The sequence below is a fragment of the Rosa chinensis genome, chromosome 7 (assembly GCF_002994745.2).
Source record: "Rosa chinensis cultivar Old Blush chromosome 7, RchiOBHm-V2, whole genome shotgun sequence".
In the NCBI taxonomy this organism is placed as follows: domain Eukaryota; kingdom Viridiplantae; phylum Streptophyta; class Magnoliopsida; order Rosales; family Rosaceae; genus Rosa; species Rosa chinensis.
The window spans coordinates 63383059-63404044 of record NC_037094.1 but is presented as its reverse complement, the minus strand read 5'-3'; the positions used below and the strand labels follow the sequence as shown (position 1 = coordinate 63404044).

General features: G+C 38.0%; 1 protein-coding gene and 1 long non-coding RNA gene across 2 annotated transcripts; both read left to right on the top strand.

Moving 5' to 3' along the window:
- The first annotated feature begins 4586 nt into the window (after positions 1-4586).
- LOC112178997 (RING-H2 finger protein ATL34) lies at positions 4587-6214 on the top strand. Its single transcript, XM_024317284.2, has one exon. The coding sequence runs from the start codon at positions 4805-4807 to the stop codon at positions 6026-6028; it is 1224 nt and encodes a 407-aa protein (XP_024173052.1). The 5' UTR covers positions 4587-4804; the 3' UTR covers positions 6029-6214.
- A 2288-nt stretch (positions 6215-8502) lies between these two features.
- On the top strand, positions 8503-10306 carry LOC112178519. The gene is made up of 3 exons (XR_002927452.2): positions 8503-8671; positions 9151-9211; positions 10097-10306. It is a non-coding gene; the product is annotated as an uncharacterized LOC112178519 (long non-coding RNA).
- Positions 10307-20986: the final 10680 nt, after the last annotated feature.

Here is a 20986-nt window from a genome sequence, read left to right as displayed (position 1 = left end):
CTGTCAACTCGATTATCAGAAAGGAAAAATGGTCCGTATGGTATCCCACCTTTGCCTCCTTATAACTTTTAGTACCTCGGTTTTGAAAAATATCAATACGGTATCTGAAGTTCTTGGCTCGATTGAGGATCAGTACACATTACTGTTAGCTCAGTTACGTCGTCTGCCAGCTGGCAATTATTGAAGGGTGTTTTCATCCTTTCATGCCTTAACTGTATTTTTTTTTTCTAAGCATCTCTCTCTCTCTCTCTTTCTCTCTGGTCCTGTCGCCTTCAACCCAAAAGCCCCAAGCTTGAACTACAAGAACATGAAGAAGAAGAAGAAGAAGAGTCTATGGACAAGAAGCCCCTAAAACAACGACGATCTGATGGTGGGAAGACGCCTCATTCGTTAGCCCATTTGCTGTGTTTTGTATTAGGCTCAAGCAACCCAGGTCCAATTTTTTTTTTTAGAAGAAACCCAGGTCTAATTTCCAGCACAAGTGCAATGAACGGCCTGTGGTGGAGGGCAACGGCCTGTGGTGGAGGGCAACCACCTAAAGAAACGACCGTGGTGGAGGGTAAACCATTTAAAGAAACGGCGCTCTAATTGCAAACAATCTGTCGAAGACCACTAGCCCCAAATCAAACTTGCAACCCGGATTGGACCCCGATACCAACTAACGCTGGAGTCCTTCAATCTCTACGATCGGTATAATCTCCACCTCCACCGTCACCAACTGCCACCATCAAGCCTACCCTGTCCCCATCGCACCAACTTCTCCTTCCCCGCAAAAGAGTTTTAGGTATAGTTTCAAGGAATCAAGATAGAATTTTTTTTCTTGGTTACAATACAATTGAATTAGGTCCTGTTAGTTGTTGGGGCACACATTTGATGGGAATTGGCTATGCATGGTATGGATTGGAATGAAGAAAGTGATAGAAATATAGTGGTGGTGGAGACGGCGGAGGTGGCGATGGAACCAAAGGCGTTGGAGGTGGAGAAGCCTTTTGCACTCTCTTCCTTCTCAATTGCAGAAGTTTTACCAAAAAAAAAAAAAACCCAAACTCTCTCTCTGATACTTCACAGAGCTCACAACAATGGTGAACACAACCGCCGCCACCGGCAACAAAATTTTAATGTTAGAAGCTCTGTCGCAAGGTCTGTCGTGGCCAGTCCCCTTAACCAACGCCAAACATCGACGAAGACTACTACGCTAGTGCAGCCATCATGAAAGAGGTCGACCTCATGGTGGAGGAAGAGCTCCATCGCAGCACCAAAAGGCCCTCCGATTGCCCCCACTCGCCAAGCCAAATTTCAAGAATAATCCAATTCTAGCGAGAGAGACGACTACGTGAGAGCTTCCACGCCTCCGATGAACTGTTTTTTTTTTTTCCTCTTGAGGGTTGATTATGTTAATGAGCTAGTTCTCTATAGATTTTTAGGGGGCAAAAAAAAACAGAGGAACTAAGGAAGAAGAACTGAGGAAAAAAAGTTCACCAAAAAAAAAATTGAGGAAAAAAAAAAGAATAAAGGGTAAATTGGTCATTTTATGATCAAAATTGCCAGTTGGCAGATGATGTAACGGAGTTAACGGCCATATATACAAATCCTCAATCGGGCAGAGAACATCAGGTACCGTATTGATATTTTTTGAAATTCAAATACCAAAAGTTATAAGGAGGCAAATGTAGGGTACCGTACGGACTATTTTCCCTGTCAAAAAAGGTGGTTTGCAGCTTGAATATGTTTCTATCCCTACTCAGCATTGTAGCTAGTAATCTCAATGTGCTAACCCCCACTGAGATTGAGGGGAGGCGTTAGCAAGTATGCAAGTCAACAACTCGTCAATGATATACTGCTGGGGTAGCTTTCAGGTGTTCATGGTGATGTGGTAAGGTTGTTACGGTGACAGGCTGTAATAATTTGTTTGCGCGCGGTACCTATACTGCATTGGGATAATATCTCAGCCATTCTAAACTCAAACACCTTGAGGTTGATGTTCACTTTACAAGAAATCAAGTGAAAGCTGGCTGCCTAACTTCAATATAATTTTTTACTTCAATGGATCAACTCAAAGCTTGAATAGCACAACATAAACCTCAAAGTTCATACTAAGGATATCTACGTATATAGATAAGACGTCGTTACACTTTGGGATCATGATAGGACTTGATGTTAATTAGCAACAGAATGCCTCTAGAAACAACCGTCACTCATTTGAATTAATTCGGCCATTATATATTCTTGAATGCAGTTATCTCCAAAAGACTTCCTAATTCATAAACTTTTATTAATTAGTCAAACCTTCACACTGCATATGCAAATTACTCATAATTTATGAAAGCTACAACTTATGAATTTCTGTTATAAAATCCAAAATTTAGTTCAACAGAAAGGTCACTCTATATATGATTGAATGAATCTACAAGGGAGTGAATAAAATGTTGAATAATCAATAGAACCAACCTTACGCTACTTGATACAATAAGCCCATGGTAGTTTTCATTACCAATTAACGTTGATTTCATAGTTGAAGATTAATTCATGCCCCCTAAAGCCCATGCTATATTTCCATTAATAAAAACGAGGAAGCCATCCAATATGGACTTTAATTGCAAAGTTAACTGTAAGGCAAGTGAGTTTTGTTTATCTCTAATTCTCATTCTAAACATTTCTGGTGTACGTATAAGTAGAGAAAGTTTCAAGTGGAACAAATTTTTCTGCCACGAATCAGATTATTAGACATTGTTTATTAAACTTTTGTATATCACAATATTCAAAAACTTTATTAATAGTTTACATGTAAATATGTAATAATAAGGTGAAACATATATACTATTGCTACGACTGTCCAACAGAACACCTAGTATATATAGTAAAATATGTATCTAAATTTTCTCAGTGATAAGCGTGGCAGAAGTCTTAATCTGAGTAGCTGTATTATGTGACATGTTTAACTCACGAATCAAACTTTTATACTATCAACTAATTTTGTAAATCTAAGTATCCAAAATTATGTTCATAATCTACGTATAATTATATGATAATGAAGTGAGTTGAACCTGCTGACATATCTGATTATCCGCCCACCGAAGGCCTCCTATTACGTTGGGCCTGTTGTTTTGGGTTGGCTGGTGTGTACATGTGTCCCTGTATGTCCAAGTACATGAATTGTTTATTCCACAATTAGACCAATCTCTTTCATGTGTGTTTAAAATGTGACCTTCTGAATATTTATCTAATACAGACTATATAGTCATCAAGCTTGGAGGCTGCGCACTTTGAACGCATTAAGGTTAAAAAATGATCGGCAACGTGTTAATCCCTTTTCTTATTCCTTTGTTTGGCGATATCTATTTCACATTGCCAGAATTCTACCAAGAAGCTTCTTTAGTTTGACCAGAAATGTCTTTAGTTTGGCGGAAATGGGGCTGAATAAAATGGAACTTGAAGAAAGGGTTTTCTTCGTGCAAGTTATTGGAATTGTTAGGATTAAGTTCAAGTAGTCAAACTTGTAGTGGAGCCCCTTCATCTTCTTATTCTTCTTCTTCTAGTTCACGACGAGGTGACGAACAACGTACTTGGCCATTCCTATTATATTCAACAAAAGGATACAATTGAAACGAGTATTTTTGAATGCTTTTATTCCACTTTTTTTTTTTTACATGAACTTACCGTTACCATCTAAGATTCAACTATCAAGGTTAATTACAAATAAAAAAAATTAGATTTAGTGTTAGACCTAGTGCTTTTACTATTAGAATATGTGATCAAAGGTAACTCGATCTTCTTATTTTAATGGAAATGAACAGTCACGGTTATGCAAATGAGAAGTTGTGAACTGGTGCTAAACGTCAGTTAGCAAGTATTCCTCTCGGCAGTTGGGTGATGCCGATTAAGATCGAAATTCTTTATTCTTTGAAGGATGATCAAAATCCCTTATTTTTTGAAGTCACTCTTGAGTCGACCATAACGAATCATTTAACTATTTAATTAACACATTGATTATCAGATTGTTTATAACAGTCATTATCTTTCTTTTTTAATTTAAAAAATAACTAAATGATAAAAGATACACTAGTTAGCTAATGCTTTCAACAAGTTACAAAATGAACAATTTCAATCACGAAATGACATAGCTAACCCAAAATGAAAAGAGAGAAGGTAGAAATGAGGACCTGACTGACATGTCTCTTAGTTCATAGCAAGTGGTGCCCTTCATTCTCACTTCACATTTCACCTCACACAAACTAAGGAAGTAGGTATTACCAACTTACCAATTGACCTCCTACATTGTTTATACACACACCAAATGCCTACACAAAAACAACCCGTAGTTTAAGGACAACAACAAAAATTAACGAAGGTATTGTGATATTGTCTGAAAACGATTACACCAACCTTCTCGAAGATTCTGTAGGATAACACTACTGCTCATATCTCGCCAGCTAAAACCCTAATATTCTATTCTTCATATAATCCGATTGACAACAAAGATGTATAGACTATAGACAACAGAAACGCATTGAATTATTGCTACCCGAAACCCCTACATCGCCATCACTCTTATTATATAAATCCAAAGATTCCACATTTTAAATTTTTAAAATTTTCAGGGTTTGGCCTCACCCTCCAGCCATAGTCAACCCCCACAACTCCTTCAAAGTTTTCGCTCTCTTCTCTTCTTCATCTCACCTACTGCCCCTTTCTGCTTCCCTTTTAGCTTTTCTATTTCGCTTTTAGCTCTTTACCAACAACAAACAGGCCCAGACCCAGACCCAGACCAAAAATATCCCAACAGAAACCCAGAAAAACTGGCTTGATGAGATTCTTAGGTTTCAAGTATGGTGTCCTCTGGATGGTCATCTTCCTCCTCCTCTCGCAGCAGATCACCGCCCAGAACACAACCCAGACCGGACCAACTTCTTCGGCGCCGAAATTCGATATCAAGATGGCAGTTGTCATGATCGTCCTGGTGGTCGTGTTTTTCATTTTGGGGTTTCTCTCCGTCTTCACCCGCCAGTGCGCTCAGACACGTCTCGCCGGACGCGCCGACCTCGCGCGTGAGCGCATGATGGCGCGCGGCCTCGACCCTGCCGTCATCGAGACTTTCCCCGCCTTCCTGTTCTCCGACGTGAAGGGGCTCCACCTTGGCAAGGACTCGCTTGAATGCGCGGTGTGCTTGAACGAGTTCCAGGACGATGAAACGCTGCGTTTAATCCCCAAATGCGACCACGTCTTCCACCCCGACTGCATCGACACGTGGCTGATTTCCCACTCGACCTGCCCGGTCTGCCGTGCCTATCTGGTTCCCAAGCCCGGAGAGGAGCCGTACAGCGCTCTGATGGAGCTTATCGAGCAGGAAGCGGGTCAACCCCAACCGGAAGAGGGTGCTGCCGAATCCAAGCTGCCCCGGGACGTCTCGGTTCGTTTTGTAGAGGATCAGATTAAAGAAGAGGAAGGAACTCCCAAGATTAATTTGATCAGTGTTAATGATCCGGCCAATCCAAGACTTCCACCAAGGTCGAGGTCGACCGGGTTTGGGCCGAGGTCGAGGTCGACGGGCTTCGGCCCTCCGAGATCAGGGTCCACTGGGCGGCGAATCGCGGGAATGTTATTCCCGAGGTCGCAGTCCACTGGCCACAATCTGGTGGTCCAGCCCGGTGAGAATACCGAGAAGTTTACTCTACGGTTGCCGGAGGAGGTACGAGCTAGGTTGATGAACATGGCGTTGACACGTGCCAAGAGTACTAGCGTGTTCCCAAGGGCGGGGAGTGTGAGGCAAGGCTATAGGAGTGGAAGTGGGCGCGGAGGGAAGAATGGTTATGACCGGTACGAGGGAAGTTCGCGGTCGAACCGGTGGGGTTTCTCAATGATGCCGCCTTTTCTGTCTCGGTCGGTTAGGCAACAACCTGGTGCCGATAGCGATGTGGCAACTCAATCAACGGTTGCAGTGCCGGAGCGAAATAAGTCACCAGAGAGGGTTGTTATTGAGGTCGAGGAAGAGAGGTCGACCGATGTGTTACGGCAGAAAAATCAAGTTTAAAATTCGTTACCGTTGTAGGTAATTGAGAGATTTGTGTACATATCTTGTTAACTGAATTAAATTTTTGTTTTGGTTCAAAATTTTTATTTTAGATAGATTGTTCATGAGAGAAATACATGTAAGAAATTTTATCAATAAATTGTAATTCAATTGGATGTGGATTTTATAGATGTGAGTTGTGATGCTTAGATCTTTTCACTTTTGCATAATCATATCTTCGATCATTTGCAGTCATATCAATATAAAGTCCCTCTTCATTACGGCACAATGATGGTCATAGGAAAAAATGAGTTTGGATTTGATGATCAGACGAGAAAATTTTATAGTGGTTTAGTCTTGTTTAATTGCTATGTTGAGCCCTTTTTTTAAAATACAAAGACCGCCGCCTTATCAGGTTGATATCAAGGACCTGAAAGTCAAGGATTACCAATCTATTAAGCTATCTTATAATTTTGAAGTAAATTTTCAATTAAGTAGGAAAGGACAATGGAAACAAACCTCAAACCAAGTCCAAGTTGCGTGCCTGAAACTAAACCCTCTCTGCAAGGGATTAGTTTTCTCATATTTGGTAGCATTCAAATAATGATAGATTCATTCAGGATGTTCTCTATGAGGATAAGTGTGATGGCCCCTCTGTAGCACGGGGTTCAGGTCTTATGTCCCCCCGTTGCAAAACTATTTTATTAATATAATAACGTCTGTCGGGCGTGGGGCTGAGACTCCCAGTTAGGCTGGGTTCTAAACCCCTTTCAAAAAAAAAAATAATGATAGATTAATTTTCCAAACATATTTAGTGGTTAATACTCTGTTTTGGTCATGACCCTTTATTAGTATTCACAATCTTGAGAGGGAGAGATAGGCTTAGTTCACGTATTAAAGATAATCATGTTAGTAATTTGGTAGGAAACATGATAGAAGTGAAAAATTAGCAACAAATAAATTTGTAATATGGGTATATTAATTGCAGGGAAGAACAAAGTCACTTCTAGGCCGAAGTCGGTGATGGAAGTTTGGATGAGCCTGTATGTACTACTAAAGATGTTGAATATTCGAGTATTTTCCTTCAAGCTAGCTAGCAACTAGTTTACGAAAATGCAGCTTTCAAAGAAACCAGGTCTCTTATAGAGATATAGTTTTCCTTTTCTTGGGCTTGACCGTCTCAGAGGTTCCAATTAGAAATTCGATCCCTGCAAAAATCCTAAAAGTGCTGTTGTGACAATTCAGAATTGTTGGTTTCGGAATTGAATTTCAATAATCATCTTAATTGATTCAGATATAGTTGTTTGAAATATGCATTCAACGTGAAAAAATTATAATTATAAATTTATAATGTATCAATTTAAAGTTAAATATAATATCGTACGGTGATCATCATTCAATGTTTTCTAAGAAGATGACAATGACCTCATTGATATTGGTATTTTTTTATTTTTTTTGTTTGTTTTTGATAACAAGGCTCATCTACACTGCTACACATATCCACATGAAAATATCTTTAAAATTGATGCAAAGGAGAAATAATGGTGCCATCTTGCAACCAAACTTTTTCTCCGAAATAGTTATATACATCAAAAGATAAACTACATATTTATATATTTTTTTAAATAAATCTTAGAAGTCTTGAAAAGTCATTTTTTAAGTCTTTTTTTTTAGTTGAAAGTATCACTCATTTTTACTATTTAGCAAGTAGTACAATAATGACTAATCTAGAGGGCCGTCAGTAGAAACCATTACATAGAGCGCACAACCCTAGCACAGTCCTCACACGAGCATACTAAATAGCACACCCACCTTTTTTGATTAAGCGCAAAAACAAGAAAACTGAGTAACTCTGAAATTAAATAAAGGATTAAATTTTGTTTAGTCATTGTACTATCACACTGTCATTGGTTCACTCCCTGACATTCTCAATTAATCTGAAAAGTCCCTAACGTCACAATTTTCATCGGTACACTCCGTCCAATTCCTCCGTTTGTAGGCTTATGTGGCAGTAAAGTGTTGGCCAACTCAGAGCCACGTAAGCCTTTTCAATAGCGAAATGTTCATAATGTACATGCCTTCTATTACCGGTGTTTAGGCCGAACCCAGACCCTAATCCCTAAAATTCAAATTCTCGTTCGTTGAGAGGAGATGAAATCGATACTGGAAAGTGGAGCTACTGCCGAGAGAGACTTCCATGTCGGCTGCGGGGGTGCACGGCCGCGATTTGGTGATTGGGAAATAGGAGCTCTGATTTTCTTTCTCTCTCTTCCATACACGAACCAAGAAGATTTATGGGTTTTGCAGACGTGATTGGGTAGAAGTAGGCCTGGCATCTGAGCCCGTGACCCGTAAACCCGCCCGAAACCCGCACGGTAAAAGCCCGCACGAACCCGTCTATTTATTAAATTCGTGCTAAAAAAGCCCGCACGCAAAAAGCCCGCAAATTAACGGGCCTTGCGTGCTAAACCCACTGGAACCCGTTTACTTCAAACCTACTTCGAGTTTCGACCCTTTCCGTCATTCACCAAAACGCAACTCTCTCTCTGGAACTCAACCCACTCTGAGCACAGCAACCTCCCATTCACTTCCGTCACCCAAATCCCAACTCTCTCTCTCTCTCTCTATATCTCTCATCTCTCTCTGCGCGCCCAATTTGTCAAGGTATTGCATGGATCTGTCTTTTGCTTTGGGTTTTCTTTGATTCCTTGCAGTCTTTGTATCTGTGTAAATAGTGATCTGGGTTTGCTTCAATTTCTAGATTTGGTAATATCAACAGACTGAAACTTTCTGATCGTTTTTTGGTTCTGGGTTTTTGGTGGGTTTTTGTTCTTGGAGTCGGATTTTGTTGACAGACTGAAACTTTCTGATCGTTTTTTGGTTCTGGGTTTTCCGATCATGTTTGAGCTTTCTGGGTGACTTTGGGAACTGAAAAGGCAGAGGAATTTTGGAGTTTTGTTTTGTTGAATTGGGGATTGGTTTTTGATTTGAAGTTGGTTTTATTTGTGCTTGAGTGATTAACTTCAAGCTGGTTCTGTATGCAAACTGTTGGTGTTTAGATAATGATGCCCTGATTGCATAGCTTGGGTTGTTTTGTAACATGAGTAATGTGTTTATTACTGATGCTCATTATTGAACTTTAGGAAGTACCTCTGGCAAAATCAGCTCTGGTTAGAGTTTCAAGCCGAAGAGTTTCGGGATCAGGTTTTACTTCTTTGACCTATGTTATCTTAGATTCCATTGTGTTTACTAGGGAACTTCAAACATGATTAGTTCTTGTATTCAGTAGCTTCCTGTTTAATTGTCCCACTGATTTTGCGTCGAAATTTACTGCTTAAGGTTGTACAATTCATGTTTTGCTATCCAGTTACACTCAGAAAATTGGATAAACTTTTATGAAGATATTAGTGATCTGAAATGCTTTGGTATTGGTTTTCTGTGTGATTCTCTTCCACTTGACGGCATGTTACTGTCATGGAAATTTTGGACTCATGTAATGACTAATGAGATCGACACTATAAAATGGAATTAACTTCCAACCATGAATAATCGATCAAAGAGGAAAGTTTGGTTAGCTGGTCTTGGAATGGTAGATGTATAATTGAACTTTTAAGCTTTTTTGTTTTTCTGCTATCTTTTACAGGGTTTGATTTTGTTTGATAAGATCCCTGGAAGTTGTTTCATCACCATTGTTGGGTAAACTATGTCTCGTTCGGTTGAATTTGAATAAAAAGTACTTTACGTATTTGCTGAAAGTGTAATATAAATGGCCAAGCACAATCTTTTCAATAAACCGGTGATAAGTGATTGTGTATTGTTTTGAATTCATGAACGACCTACGGTTTTCTTTGGAATGATTGCCATAATGGCATAATGTGAATGGATAGCTTAACCAACCAACATGACCAATCAGTCCACTCCTACGTACTGTTCATTTTCTTACTATACTATTATTTCTTAAGTAAATTATGCTTCTGATTCGATCTTAAATTCTTAATTTGAGTACATATATATATATATATATATGTCTTGCTTTATCAATCTTTATGTTATTCTAATATTTTTCTTTTTTGTTTGTTTATATTTTAGAAAAAGAGCGCGCTGAATTGGAAGATCTTACTGAAAACGTATTTGATTTGACATTGCAAGATAGATCTGGAGAAGGAGAAAGCCGCAATTAAGATGACTTAGACGTATTTTATTTAGTACATTAAAAATGTATTTTATTTAGTACATTAAATATGTATTTCGAACCTATTGAAATATTTAATTATATCTACTAGCTTAGCTCAACCAACATATGTATATATTAATTGATCTGAATATATTTCTCTAACAGTTGATCAAAAAATGAATAAAAAATTACATAAGTCTTAACGGATTTTTTTTAAATAAAAAAAATTTTAATTAAAAAATAAAATAAAATTTGTTAACGAGTTCTTAACGGGTTCCAACGGAAAACCCGCAAACCCGTCGGGTTAAGCCCGCGAAACCCGTTAACTTAACGGGTTTTTACTGGGTCGGCCCGTTAAAAACCCGACCCGTACCCGCACTATACCCGCCCGTTGCCAGGCCTAGGTAGAAGGAAAGGGGGTTTTTAACGGTGCCGGAGGGGGCGGGGAAAGAGTTCCCGAGATCCATTTTCTTTCCCCTTCAGTATTGGATTTGATGGACTTGGTCTCGCATGTGCAGTAGATCAGAGGCATGTTGCCTGTGCAACAAAGCACTGAGAAGTAGAGTGCCAAGAAGCCAGTGTGTCTTGGCAAGTGAGGTAAAGCGTGCTCGATAGTCGAGATATGGGTGAAAGGTTGAATTGCAAGTGTAGACTACCGGAGAAAAAGGAAGGGTCATGGGTGACCATCAAAAAATAGGAGATCGATCTGAGTTTCCAGTGAAGGAGGTTGTGTGGTGCCCAGAGAAGATTTTTGGGTGCGCCATGGTGATGGTGCGTGGCCGTTTCCCAATGTTGCCGGACGACGTCGAGGCAGGGCTAAACTTGTCAGAGGCCGTTTAGTCCGATGTTGGTGGAGGTGAGTCACGGTGGTGGCTGGGGGCCAGTGGTGGAGGTGAGAGAAAATCCCAGATCTTCTTTCTCTCTCCTCAAAGCTCTCTGTAAATTGATCCCATAAGCTGAAAATTCTTGATTCTCACGTGATGGAGATGAAAATCAAGAGGAATATGTGAAAGAGATGAGCCCCTGATGTGCGTGAGCAGAGGCATCCAAAAGGAGAGAGAAAATTAGCTGGTCGGAAAAAAAAAAAAAAAAAAAATCACAAATAGTCACTGAGTTATGACTCATTCGACACTTAACTCACTGTACTTTCAATAATATCACTTAACTCACTCACTTTTACATCCGTCTTCACTTAACTCACTGCCGTTAATTCTACTGTTAGAAGTCGTTAAAATTGAGGGTATATTTGTCAAAACACTTAAAAATACAATTTTAACTTAAAAAAAATATAAATTTATCAGATTTTTTTTCTTTCAATTTTTTAAAATTTTTGGAATTTCAAATAAAAAAGATTCTATTTTAATTTAAATATAATTTGAAAAAAATTATATACCCTCAATTTTTAAAGTTAGAAATGCATTTTTAAGTGTTTTGACAAATATAACCTCAATTTTAACGGCTTCTAACAATATAATTAACGGCAGTGAGTTAAGTGAAAGACATATGTAAAAGTGAGTGAGTTAAGTGATATTGTTGAAAATACAGTGAGTTAAGTGTCGAATGGGTCATAACTCAGTGATCATTTGTGATATTTTCCCAAAAAAAAAATCCGGCGAAATAGTGAGATGCTTTTTGGTTAATGACTTAATGCATTGTTTGAATGAAGTTGAATGCTTTTCACTTTATTCTATTTGTTGAATTGTCATTCTTGTTACTACAGTTTCAATATATATGATTAATTTGTTGCTGCTGCTGTCGGGGGTTTGAAGTGAAGAATTCAATCACTTTGGAGTGTTATTTTTTGGTGAAGAATTTGGAGTGTTATTTTTTGGTGAAGAATGGGGGAAAATGCAGGGGATATATTGGACAATTTACAGGTTACATGACATGCAAACTACTGAGGTGGTGTGACTTGGAGTGCCACGTCAGCAGGTTAACGGCCTAAATTGACGGAATGTTAACGGAGTATACCAATCAGATGGAAATTGTGACGTTAGGGACTTTTCAGATTAATTGAGAAAGTCAACGACTGAAACGAAAAAAGGGTTAGAGTACAGGGATTAAACAAAATTTAATCCTTAAATAAACTATCTACAAAGCCACCTGTTTTATTTATTTATTTATTTATTGATTAAAATGAATTTCATTCACCATATAACAATACTACATCAAAGAGTATGTAGTGACCTCATTAAACCCACCACAAACGGTTTAGAAGAGTATCACACTCCAAATCAATTCCAATAACTCAACTACTAGACTTATCAACTAGAATAGGTAGAAGCCAATCGGGTGTCATCCTCCATCATTAAGTAGGGAAGGGGAGGGAAATAGCAGCCATAACTACACTATGTGCAGCTTTGTTGCACACACTAGGGATATAGCCCCAACTACAATAATGAAAAGAACTTAAAAGTAACTTCTCTTCCTCAACTAGAGCACCATCGGAACTCAAATCTTCAATGCTATAATTCAATGCCACTTGTTTCTTGTTGATATTCTCCACTCAAAAAGAAAAAGAAAAAAAAGGAAAAAAAAAAAAAAGACCCATCAACATTTCATGAAAAACCCTAGCTAACACCCTAGCCCACCAACCCCAATTGATCGAAATGGGATGGTGCTCTCCTTCAAGCCAGCGCTGCCACGGTCACTGGACGAGCCACCATAGCCACTGACGACAGAGGAAACCATCAGTCCACACAAACTACCACCAAGGCCAACCAAACATCCATACCTCTCGTCGTTACCAGCCACTAGACCATCACCATCCCCAATCGATGCATGTCTTTGATTCCGCCCAAAACCAGGTGGCACAAGAACCTAAATTAACACTTGAGAACACGAGCCTCCCATCAGACGAATCTGATCAAAAGGTGGAGGGCGAGCTTGTAACAAATGTATAAATTCTTAATCCAAGAGTATTTCTTAAATAATAAGAAAATATCTTACTGTCTTTCAATCTTAACGTGTATCCTAACCCTTGACCTAGGTAGGATGCACCTCTTGAAAGGTTTATGTGCATCCCTCTTATGTTTTCTTTTTAAGCCTTGGATTTCCTCTCTTAAAAGGTTAATCATTTTCTTTTTATGAATAAAAGAATCACATAGATTTCATTAATATAGGGTCAAGCTAGAATGATCATTACATATCCTTCCACTGTCATATATAGACAGACAAGAAGCTGCGGTAGTATCATGGTAGTACATAGGGATATGTTCACTCATTAGACATCAACTTCACTTATTAAAGTAAGCATATTCAACTATGAACTAGACAACGCATAGTAATAGGCTAAGTTTAAACATAAAACTAAATTTTCTCCTTGCCTTTATAACTAGGGCTAGGGGTTTATAGGGAAATCTGGTGGTCAACAACCCCACCCCATCTTGGCCAAAATCTACAAATCGCTGGTGTCGAAAAGAGAAAGCACCGTAGCATTCCAGTTTGACATGGGCTTACATATCCAAAGTTTCCAAAATTTAAAGGTCGAAAAACCAGAAACCCAATATTTGGCCTAAACCCAGCTCAGCCCAATTCTACCATTGATTGCCTCTCGCCTAACCTTCCCCGATAGAAGCCCTTCGCAACCTTACCATCACCACGCCTCCTCCTGTAGACCCAGGTGAGCCCGTCACAATCAGACAACATCGCTTGAGCCCTTCAATCCTTACAGACCCAGTTGAGCACAATATCCAAGGCCATGGCTACATATTTGAACCTTGATAGCAAGCCTCCGCCTCCTCAGATTCCAAACTTGTCGAAAATCCATTCACCGTTGATGAATATCCATCACGGCTAAAATGGGAGCTAAAAGCCCATAAACAGTAACAACAAAGAGAAACACAAAATTCTTCTATGCACTGGCAGTGCAAGTGAACCTTCAATTCCAATATATCTGAGCAGTTGATATTTATCGGCAACATTTTTCTTTAATATCCAAAAAATATATTTGATGTTATGTTGTCATCCATTCCTGTTGGTGCAAGTGTACATCGGTGCATTGAATACTCTCTCGAAAGGGAAAGTTCTTCTATACATTGGCGGTGCAAGTAAACCAGTAATTCCAACATATATGAACTCTAGTCTCCAAAGAAACTAGCCAAATCGGTGATCTTAGATTGTCTTAGGCCAAAATAAAGACTATCGTTCATTTGTAGAAACTTAGCACACAACATTCTTTCTATTTAATTATATTTTTGTTTGAGGGGCTGGATTTTCTTGTTTCCCTCATTTTTGTTATTTTTTTTAATAATAAATTTACTCACTTATCAAATTACATAAAAATAAAATAGAAAAAGAACTATAAAATCATACTCAAGTTCAATGTGAATAGTATGCTAACTCAGTTGCAAGCTTCAACTTGCAAAAGAACAATGGTTGTTATACCGCTTACCCAGAATTACTTGTTTACTTGTCAATTATTGTCATGCCTCAATTTTCAAGCACAAGTAATAAACAATTTAGACAAACACAAATACTCCGGGCGTGATGGTTCAGACATCAACCCTAGATACCAGAAAAAAAATTCATTTTAAAACAAGTACAAGATGATGCGCCGAACCCATAATGTAATACAGACTCGTTCTTTAGAGTCATATATTACATTACACTAAGTTTACAAATTAAATGGAATGTATAATTCAATAAGTAAACAAACTCACCACACTCACTACACAACGGAAGACTAACAAGTTTCTAAACCTATAACTGCAACAGCAAGATACCTCTCAGCTCCAATCACATTCACCCTAACTTGCAGGATAGACCCCTACACCATTAAATAGTGCACCAGGTTGAAACAACAAATCCGGTAAGCTTATGAAAGCTCGTATAAGTAAACTCAAAATAACAAAGAAGAAGCACAAGCTTAAACCATCTTAACCTAATAAAAGCGATATGCAATTATCATAACAAAAACATTAAGTTCATATCCTACAATATCATGCTCACGTAAGTTAACTCGAAACTAAAACCTACATGCTCTGACTCTCAACTCATGCATCTAATTTCACAAAACTTCAACTAAACAATCAAACTCAAATAACGTTTTAAAACCACAATAATCCAAAATCATCCTTCATTTATCTCAACCGAATAATTGTCATCTCAGTGACCTTTTAAAATCATGAAAATCTCAACAGCCACTTCTCGAAAAATGTAAAGCACTAATAATTTAAATCAAGTAAAAAGTAATCCATGCATATGAATTAGTTCAGGAGATCACAACAAAAGCACATCAAGCAAATCATAGTAATCAATGCATATGAATTAGTTCAAGAGATTACATTAAAACCAATCAATTCAGAAAACAGTAATCCCTGCATATAATTTTGGTTCAGGAGATTAATAAAGAAAACAATCAATTCATTAATAGAAATAAACTAGAACAAAATCAATACTCGTTCATCTACTAATAACTCCAAACACCACATCAACAAGCTCACACATCTATCACTCAACAATAATCCATATCATTTTAATAACAATCGTCACACAGCTCACCACACTGATTCCGTCACATAGGTTCCGCCATACAGGTCCTACTACACCACACTCTATCTATTTAATCATACACCACACTGGTTCCGCCACACAGGTCTTACTATAGCACACTCTATTTATTTAATCACACAACTCAGAATGCAAACCCAAATCTCAATATCACAATACAACTGATCGCCTCAAAATACTGTTTCCTTAACTCCAACAACCTCAAAACCATAACGAAAACATTTTCCAGCTTTTTTTTTCACACCTCAACATTTTCACAAATCGTACATATTCCTTTCAAAACAGAAATATAACACATCATCATTTCACTTTTCAAATTCATTTATTTTCTTCAAAATCAATTCGCAAACCAATAGTGATCAAATCATGGAAAACAATATTTTTCACTCCACCAAACAATTTCAACTATGTTTCACAATCTACTCAAACCGAAAATCATTTGTAACTAATCCTTGTTTTCACTTACCCTTGAACCGTTGATGATTAAGTTAATATATTTCAAAATAAATATTTATTTGCAACAAACAAGATTTTACAACTAACAATTAATTCTACTAAAATTATCACATAACTAATTTATCACCCAAAATAATGTGAGATTTACTCACCTTTATATCCTGCTGCGTCTTCACACACAAACCGAAACAAGTACAAAATCATCAAACTCTACTCACACAACTCCATCAATCACCTAATCACATCAAGGTCACACTCAATACAACACAAAGCACACAATCGTTTCAAAGTTCGAAACACGAGAACTATAAATCGAACCATATGTCAATCGAGATGAAACCCCATCGAAGACCACCTAAGGCCTCCAAAATACTTCTAGGATCAAACAACCATAACAAGAGGATGATCCAACGGTCGGATCTTCACAGATCAAAAATTGAGAGAACCGAAACCAAAAATAACCCAACTCAACCAAAAAGTCGAGCAAACACAAAAGTAAATATACCCACATGTTCGTATCAACGAATGGAGGCTAATAGAGCAAAGAATTGCTCCTGAGGAGGTCGAACATGCCGCCACGCACTGCCACAGGCAGCTGCACTTGAGCCCCATACGCCGCCAAGCCATTTCAAAAACAAGAAGATCAGCTCCGCCTATCTTGTAGATCACAACACAAGGAACAACTTTCATAACTAGCACTAAGGCCGATTCAGCCTAGATCGAGGTAGATCAAGCTCAAAGAATCTCAGCCGCTCATTTTCAAACCTTGATTTCTCCCTCCACACTTTGAATCGATCTTCAAGGCTGGTATGGATGGAAAGAGCTACAAACCTGACCAATTGCATGCCTCGCCATGGCCGGAGGAGGGAGATTGCTCAGGGTCGACGCCGCCTCCACTTCCGCCGTCTTCGGTGCGAGTTGGTGGAAGTTTGTGCCTGGGGGAAGGAGAGAAGGAAAATCTGAGTCGATTGGTGCCAATTTCACAATCTGAGGAAGTTGGATGGCCGAGTTCTGGCCAGGTCGGGTCGGCCTCTTTGCTGGTAGGTCAAGGTTGGCTGAGAGAGAGAGAGAGAGAAACTTCAAAAAAAGAAATTTTTTTTTTTTTTTTTTGGGTTTCTCTATTTATACTAACATTTTTGAAAATGTAAATAACTTCCACATATCATAACTTCTTCATACGATTTCTGATTTTTGCGTGCTGTATGTCCACGAACTCGTATCGATGCGCTCTATAACTTTTATGAAGGAGATTTTTGGAGAAAGCTAACGAATAAAAAGTCAACCCTTGACCCCTCAAAAATAAAATGTTTCAAGCAATTATTCGTCTGAAATACTTTAATTACACTTAAGAAACAACTAATCATACAACAACCAACATTATAAATTCCAAAAAATCACACAAAAATTAATAATTAATTTTCGAGGTATCACAATAGGACTGTACATGATAAGATTCTTCTATTTTCTCCTTCATAAAATCATTTAGGGAACCCAAAAGATAACTTTTCCTTGGACTCAGTTTTCGAGTATACTTCTTTTATGAAAGTTTTAAAGGACGTCAAACCGAGTTTGTGGACATGTGGCACGTTGAAATTAGAGTTCGTATGAAAAAGTTACAGTCTACAAAAGTATATTTCTACGTCAGAGTTTTTTAAAATTTGAAGAGGGCAAAGCTGACATTTCACATTATGTGTGTGTGTGTGTGTTAGGGGGGGGGGGCTTTCATTGAGCGATCACTTTTTTAAGTCAGTTTAAGGGATCCCTTGTGGGACCCACTTTTTCGACCATATTTCAATATGTTGATCGTTCAGTTTTTAGGTCCTAATATATAGATCATTCATGCAAAATTTCAACCAAATTGATGATTGTTAAAGTATCGAACTAGATTAAATTAATGGATGAACCGAATTTGTCCAACTTGAATAGTTTGTGTTCATAATTGTAAATCACAGTTTTGAATGCCTTAACGGTTATCAATTTGGCTGAAATTTGCAGAGGCGATCTACTCATATAGACCTAAAAACTGAACGGTAGATATATGTATATGTGATAGAAAAGTGGGTCTAATAAGCTATCCCTAAAAATGGATCATTCACTAGAAGGGCCCTGTGTGTGTGTAGAAGGTAACCCTAACAAAGGGCACCCCTTTCTTTTTCAGACAGTATGTACATTGAGAAACCTCGACCCGAATCAGCTTTCAGCCTCACATCAAACCGACCCGACCTGAGGCGATCTCATCCATCCATTCACCCCGGACCACCGCACCGGTTGGAAAATAACCACTGCTCCATGGCACCTTAAACTCTATCCTTCGTTTACCTTGATTCACATTGGTAGAGCAAAATCAAACCGTTTTTGTGTATGACAAACCCATTTCTTCGACCAGAGTTGAATATGGATTTCTGGCGATGAGATACACTAGGTCTTGAAGCTCTCGCTTTGCTAAAATCACTAGTACCAGTCATGAACCTCAATTCGATCGGAGGCTGGTGAATCGAAGGATTCTAGTTTCGGATTCCTTAAACAATCGAGGTAATTTTTGGTCTCCTCGCTTGAAATTGATCTTAGGTGCAGTTGAAGAAGTTGTTGTGTGTGTTATGGTGATCACTTTCATATAGGCCGTGCATCCAGAATTTAAGCTTTATTGACAGCGTGTGGGCCCCATTTTGCCGCTGCTAGTAGAGGTGCGTGGGGGTGTGTGCTGCCATTTTTTCCCTTATGGTTTTTCTTGTTAGGTAGAGTTTGACATAACTAACATTTCGATACATTGTTTGTTGAAATTGGTGAACGTTTGGTGAGCGATAGAAATTCTGAAATTTTGAGAATTTCATATTTCGATTCTTGACTATCCGACCGTTGAATTGTCGTGATTTTTTTTAGGTTGTTTGAATTATTGAATTAACGGAACTATTGAAGTTCGAGCCAATTTCGATATGAGATCAAATTTTCTAAAATTTATGTCAAATTTTCTAAAATTTATGACGAATTAATTAAAAGGGTTTCAAAGTTTTGTCTTGAGCTGAATTTATAGTTTATAGTTTATTTTCGAAGGGAGTTGAATTTTAGTTGAATATTTTGATAAATAAATTAATGGAATGTTATTTTATTTCCGACATGAGTGTCAAATATGAATATTTACTTCGAGTTACAATTTTTCAATGAATATCCTGAATTTGAATTTTGAGTAAGATAGAGAGATGTTAAATAAGTCATGTAATTATGATTATATTCCTCCCCTTGAGACGTAATAGATTAGCCTATGGGGAGTTGATAATTTAGGCTTATGGGTGAATGTTATTAAGGATGTTAAATAAGGAGGTTGATTATATTATCAAGTGCATGCATGCTTTACCTAGTCCGCAATACCTCTAGGTTATATTCTGGTTGGTTGCACCCTCCAAAATATATATCCGGTCGACATTACCCTCCCATGCAACATATGGTCAGTAGTAGCCTTTAGATATAACTATTACCTCCTAGTAATTTGGTTGGCAGTATCGATGTGTAATCTGTCAGCAGTATTCTCCAGATGACATGAGATGGTTAGTCGGTAGTACCCTCTAGCCACCGCCTCTTAGAATTCTGGTCGGCAGTACCCTTTGATGTGTCATTTGGTCAGCAGTACCCTCCAGATGGCATGAGATGTCAGTCAGCAGTAAAATATAGATATTTCAGCTAAAGTGAGTAGTTGTACAGTGAAATCCATCCTCCCCCCATCTTCCATTTAGTGGTCGCCTAGTGAGTACTACTGCGAATTGATCTTAGTAGCCGCCTGGTGATTATCACTGGTGACATGATCCTAATGACCGTCTGATGAGTACTACTGGTGATATGATCCTAGTGGTCGTCTAGTGAGTGTTGCAAGTGAGGTAACTCAGCTAGTAACCACTTGGTGAGAGCTACGAGTGAAGTGCTAGATATTTATTTCGTATTATCAATTTTTGGTTTAAAATTGATTACTTTAATTAGTATTACATGCATATTCTGTATCGAAATCTGATGGTCGAGATTTAAGGGAAGTGACCCATATGTATTTTGTTTGGAGTTGGTTGTTATTACGGCAGTAAGTAAGCTTTAGGAGTTGGAGGTTGAAATTGTGTAATAGGAGTGTTGAGTTTGCTTTACAAGTTTGGGTTGTCCACTTTTAGGGGACATTTTGCCAAATTTTTGGTAGAACTTCTCCTAAATTGGGTTCCGCAAGCCCACTTCAGATTTCAGAGTGAAATCCAGGGTGATCCCGTCACTAGTATCATTGTTGAGCATAAATCCACTTATTCAATCCCAAAGCATCCTTAATCACCCCACAGGCATAAATGGATCTCGTACTAGTTTATTGGACCATGAATGTTAATCTTGAAATCCTGTAATAGGACACAATATAGGTGTGGTACACTTTTTATTTTGTTCCACATTAGGTTTAGCTTCAAGTTGTTTGTGACTTGTGTTGCTCCCAACTTTTACAGGATGTCACGGTAAACGATTGTAAAGTTTAAATGAGTTCCATAAAAAAAAAAAATAAATAAAATAAAATAAAATTGTTCAAATAGCCATGAATAGAAACACTCTAGAATCACACAGGTTTTTTTCCTTCTTTTTTTTTATGAATTAAAAGATATTTATTTATTTATTTATAAGAAAATATGATTTCATTGATAAATGGTGAATCATAATTCAAGGGGATTAAATTATTAAAAACTTTGCTTGATTAAAAAAAAAAAAAAAAGATTACCACACCAATTTATTATTACTAGCAACGTGCCTACGTTTCTCGTGGGAGATATTGGAAGGTTAATGAAAAATGGATTGTGTACTTACATAAGCAATTGTAAGCATAATTA

Coding starts and splice junctions, on each gene's coding strand:
- LOC112178997 (XM_024317284.2), top strand. CDS start 4,805: ATGAGATTCTTAGGTTTCAAGTATGGTGTCCTCTGGATGGTCATCTTC.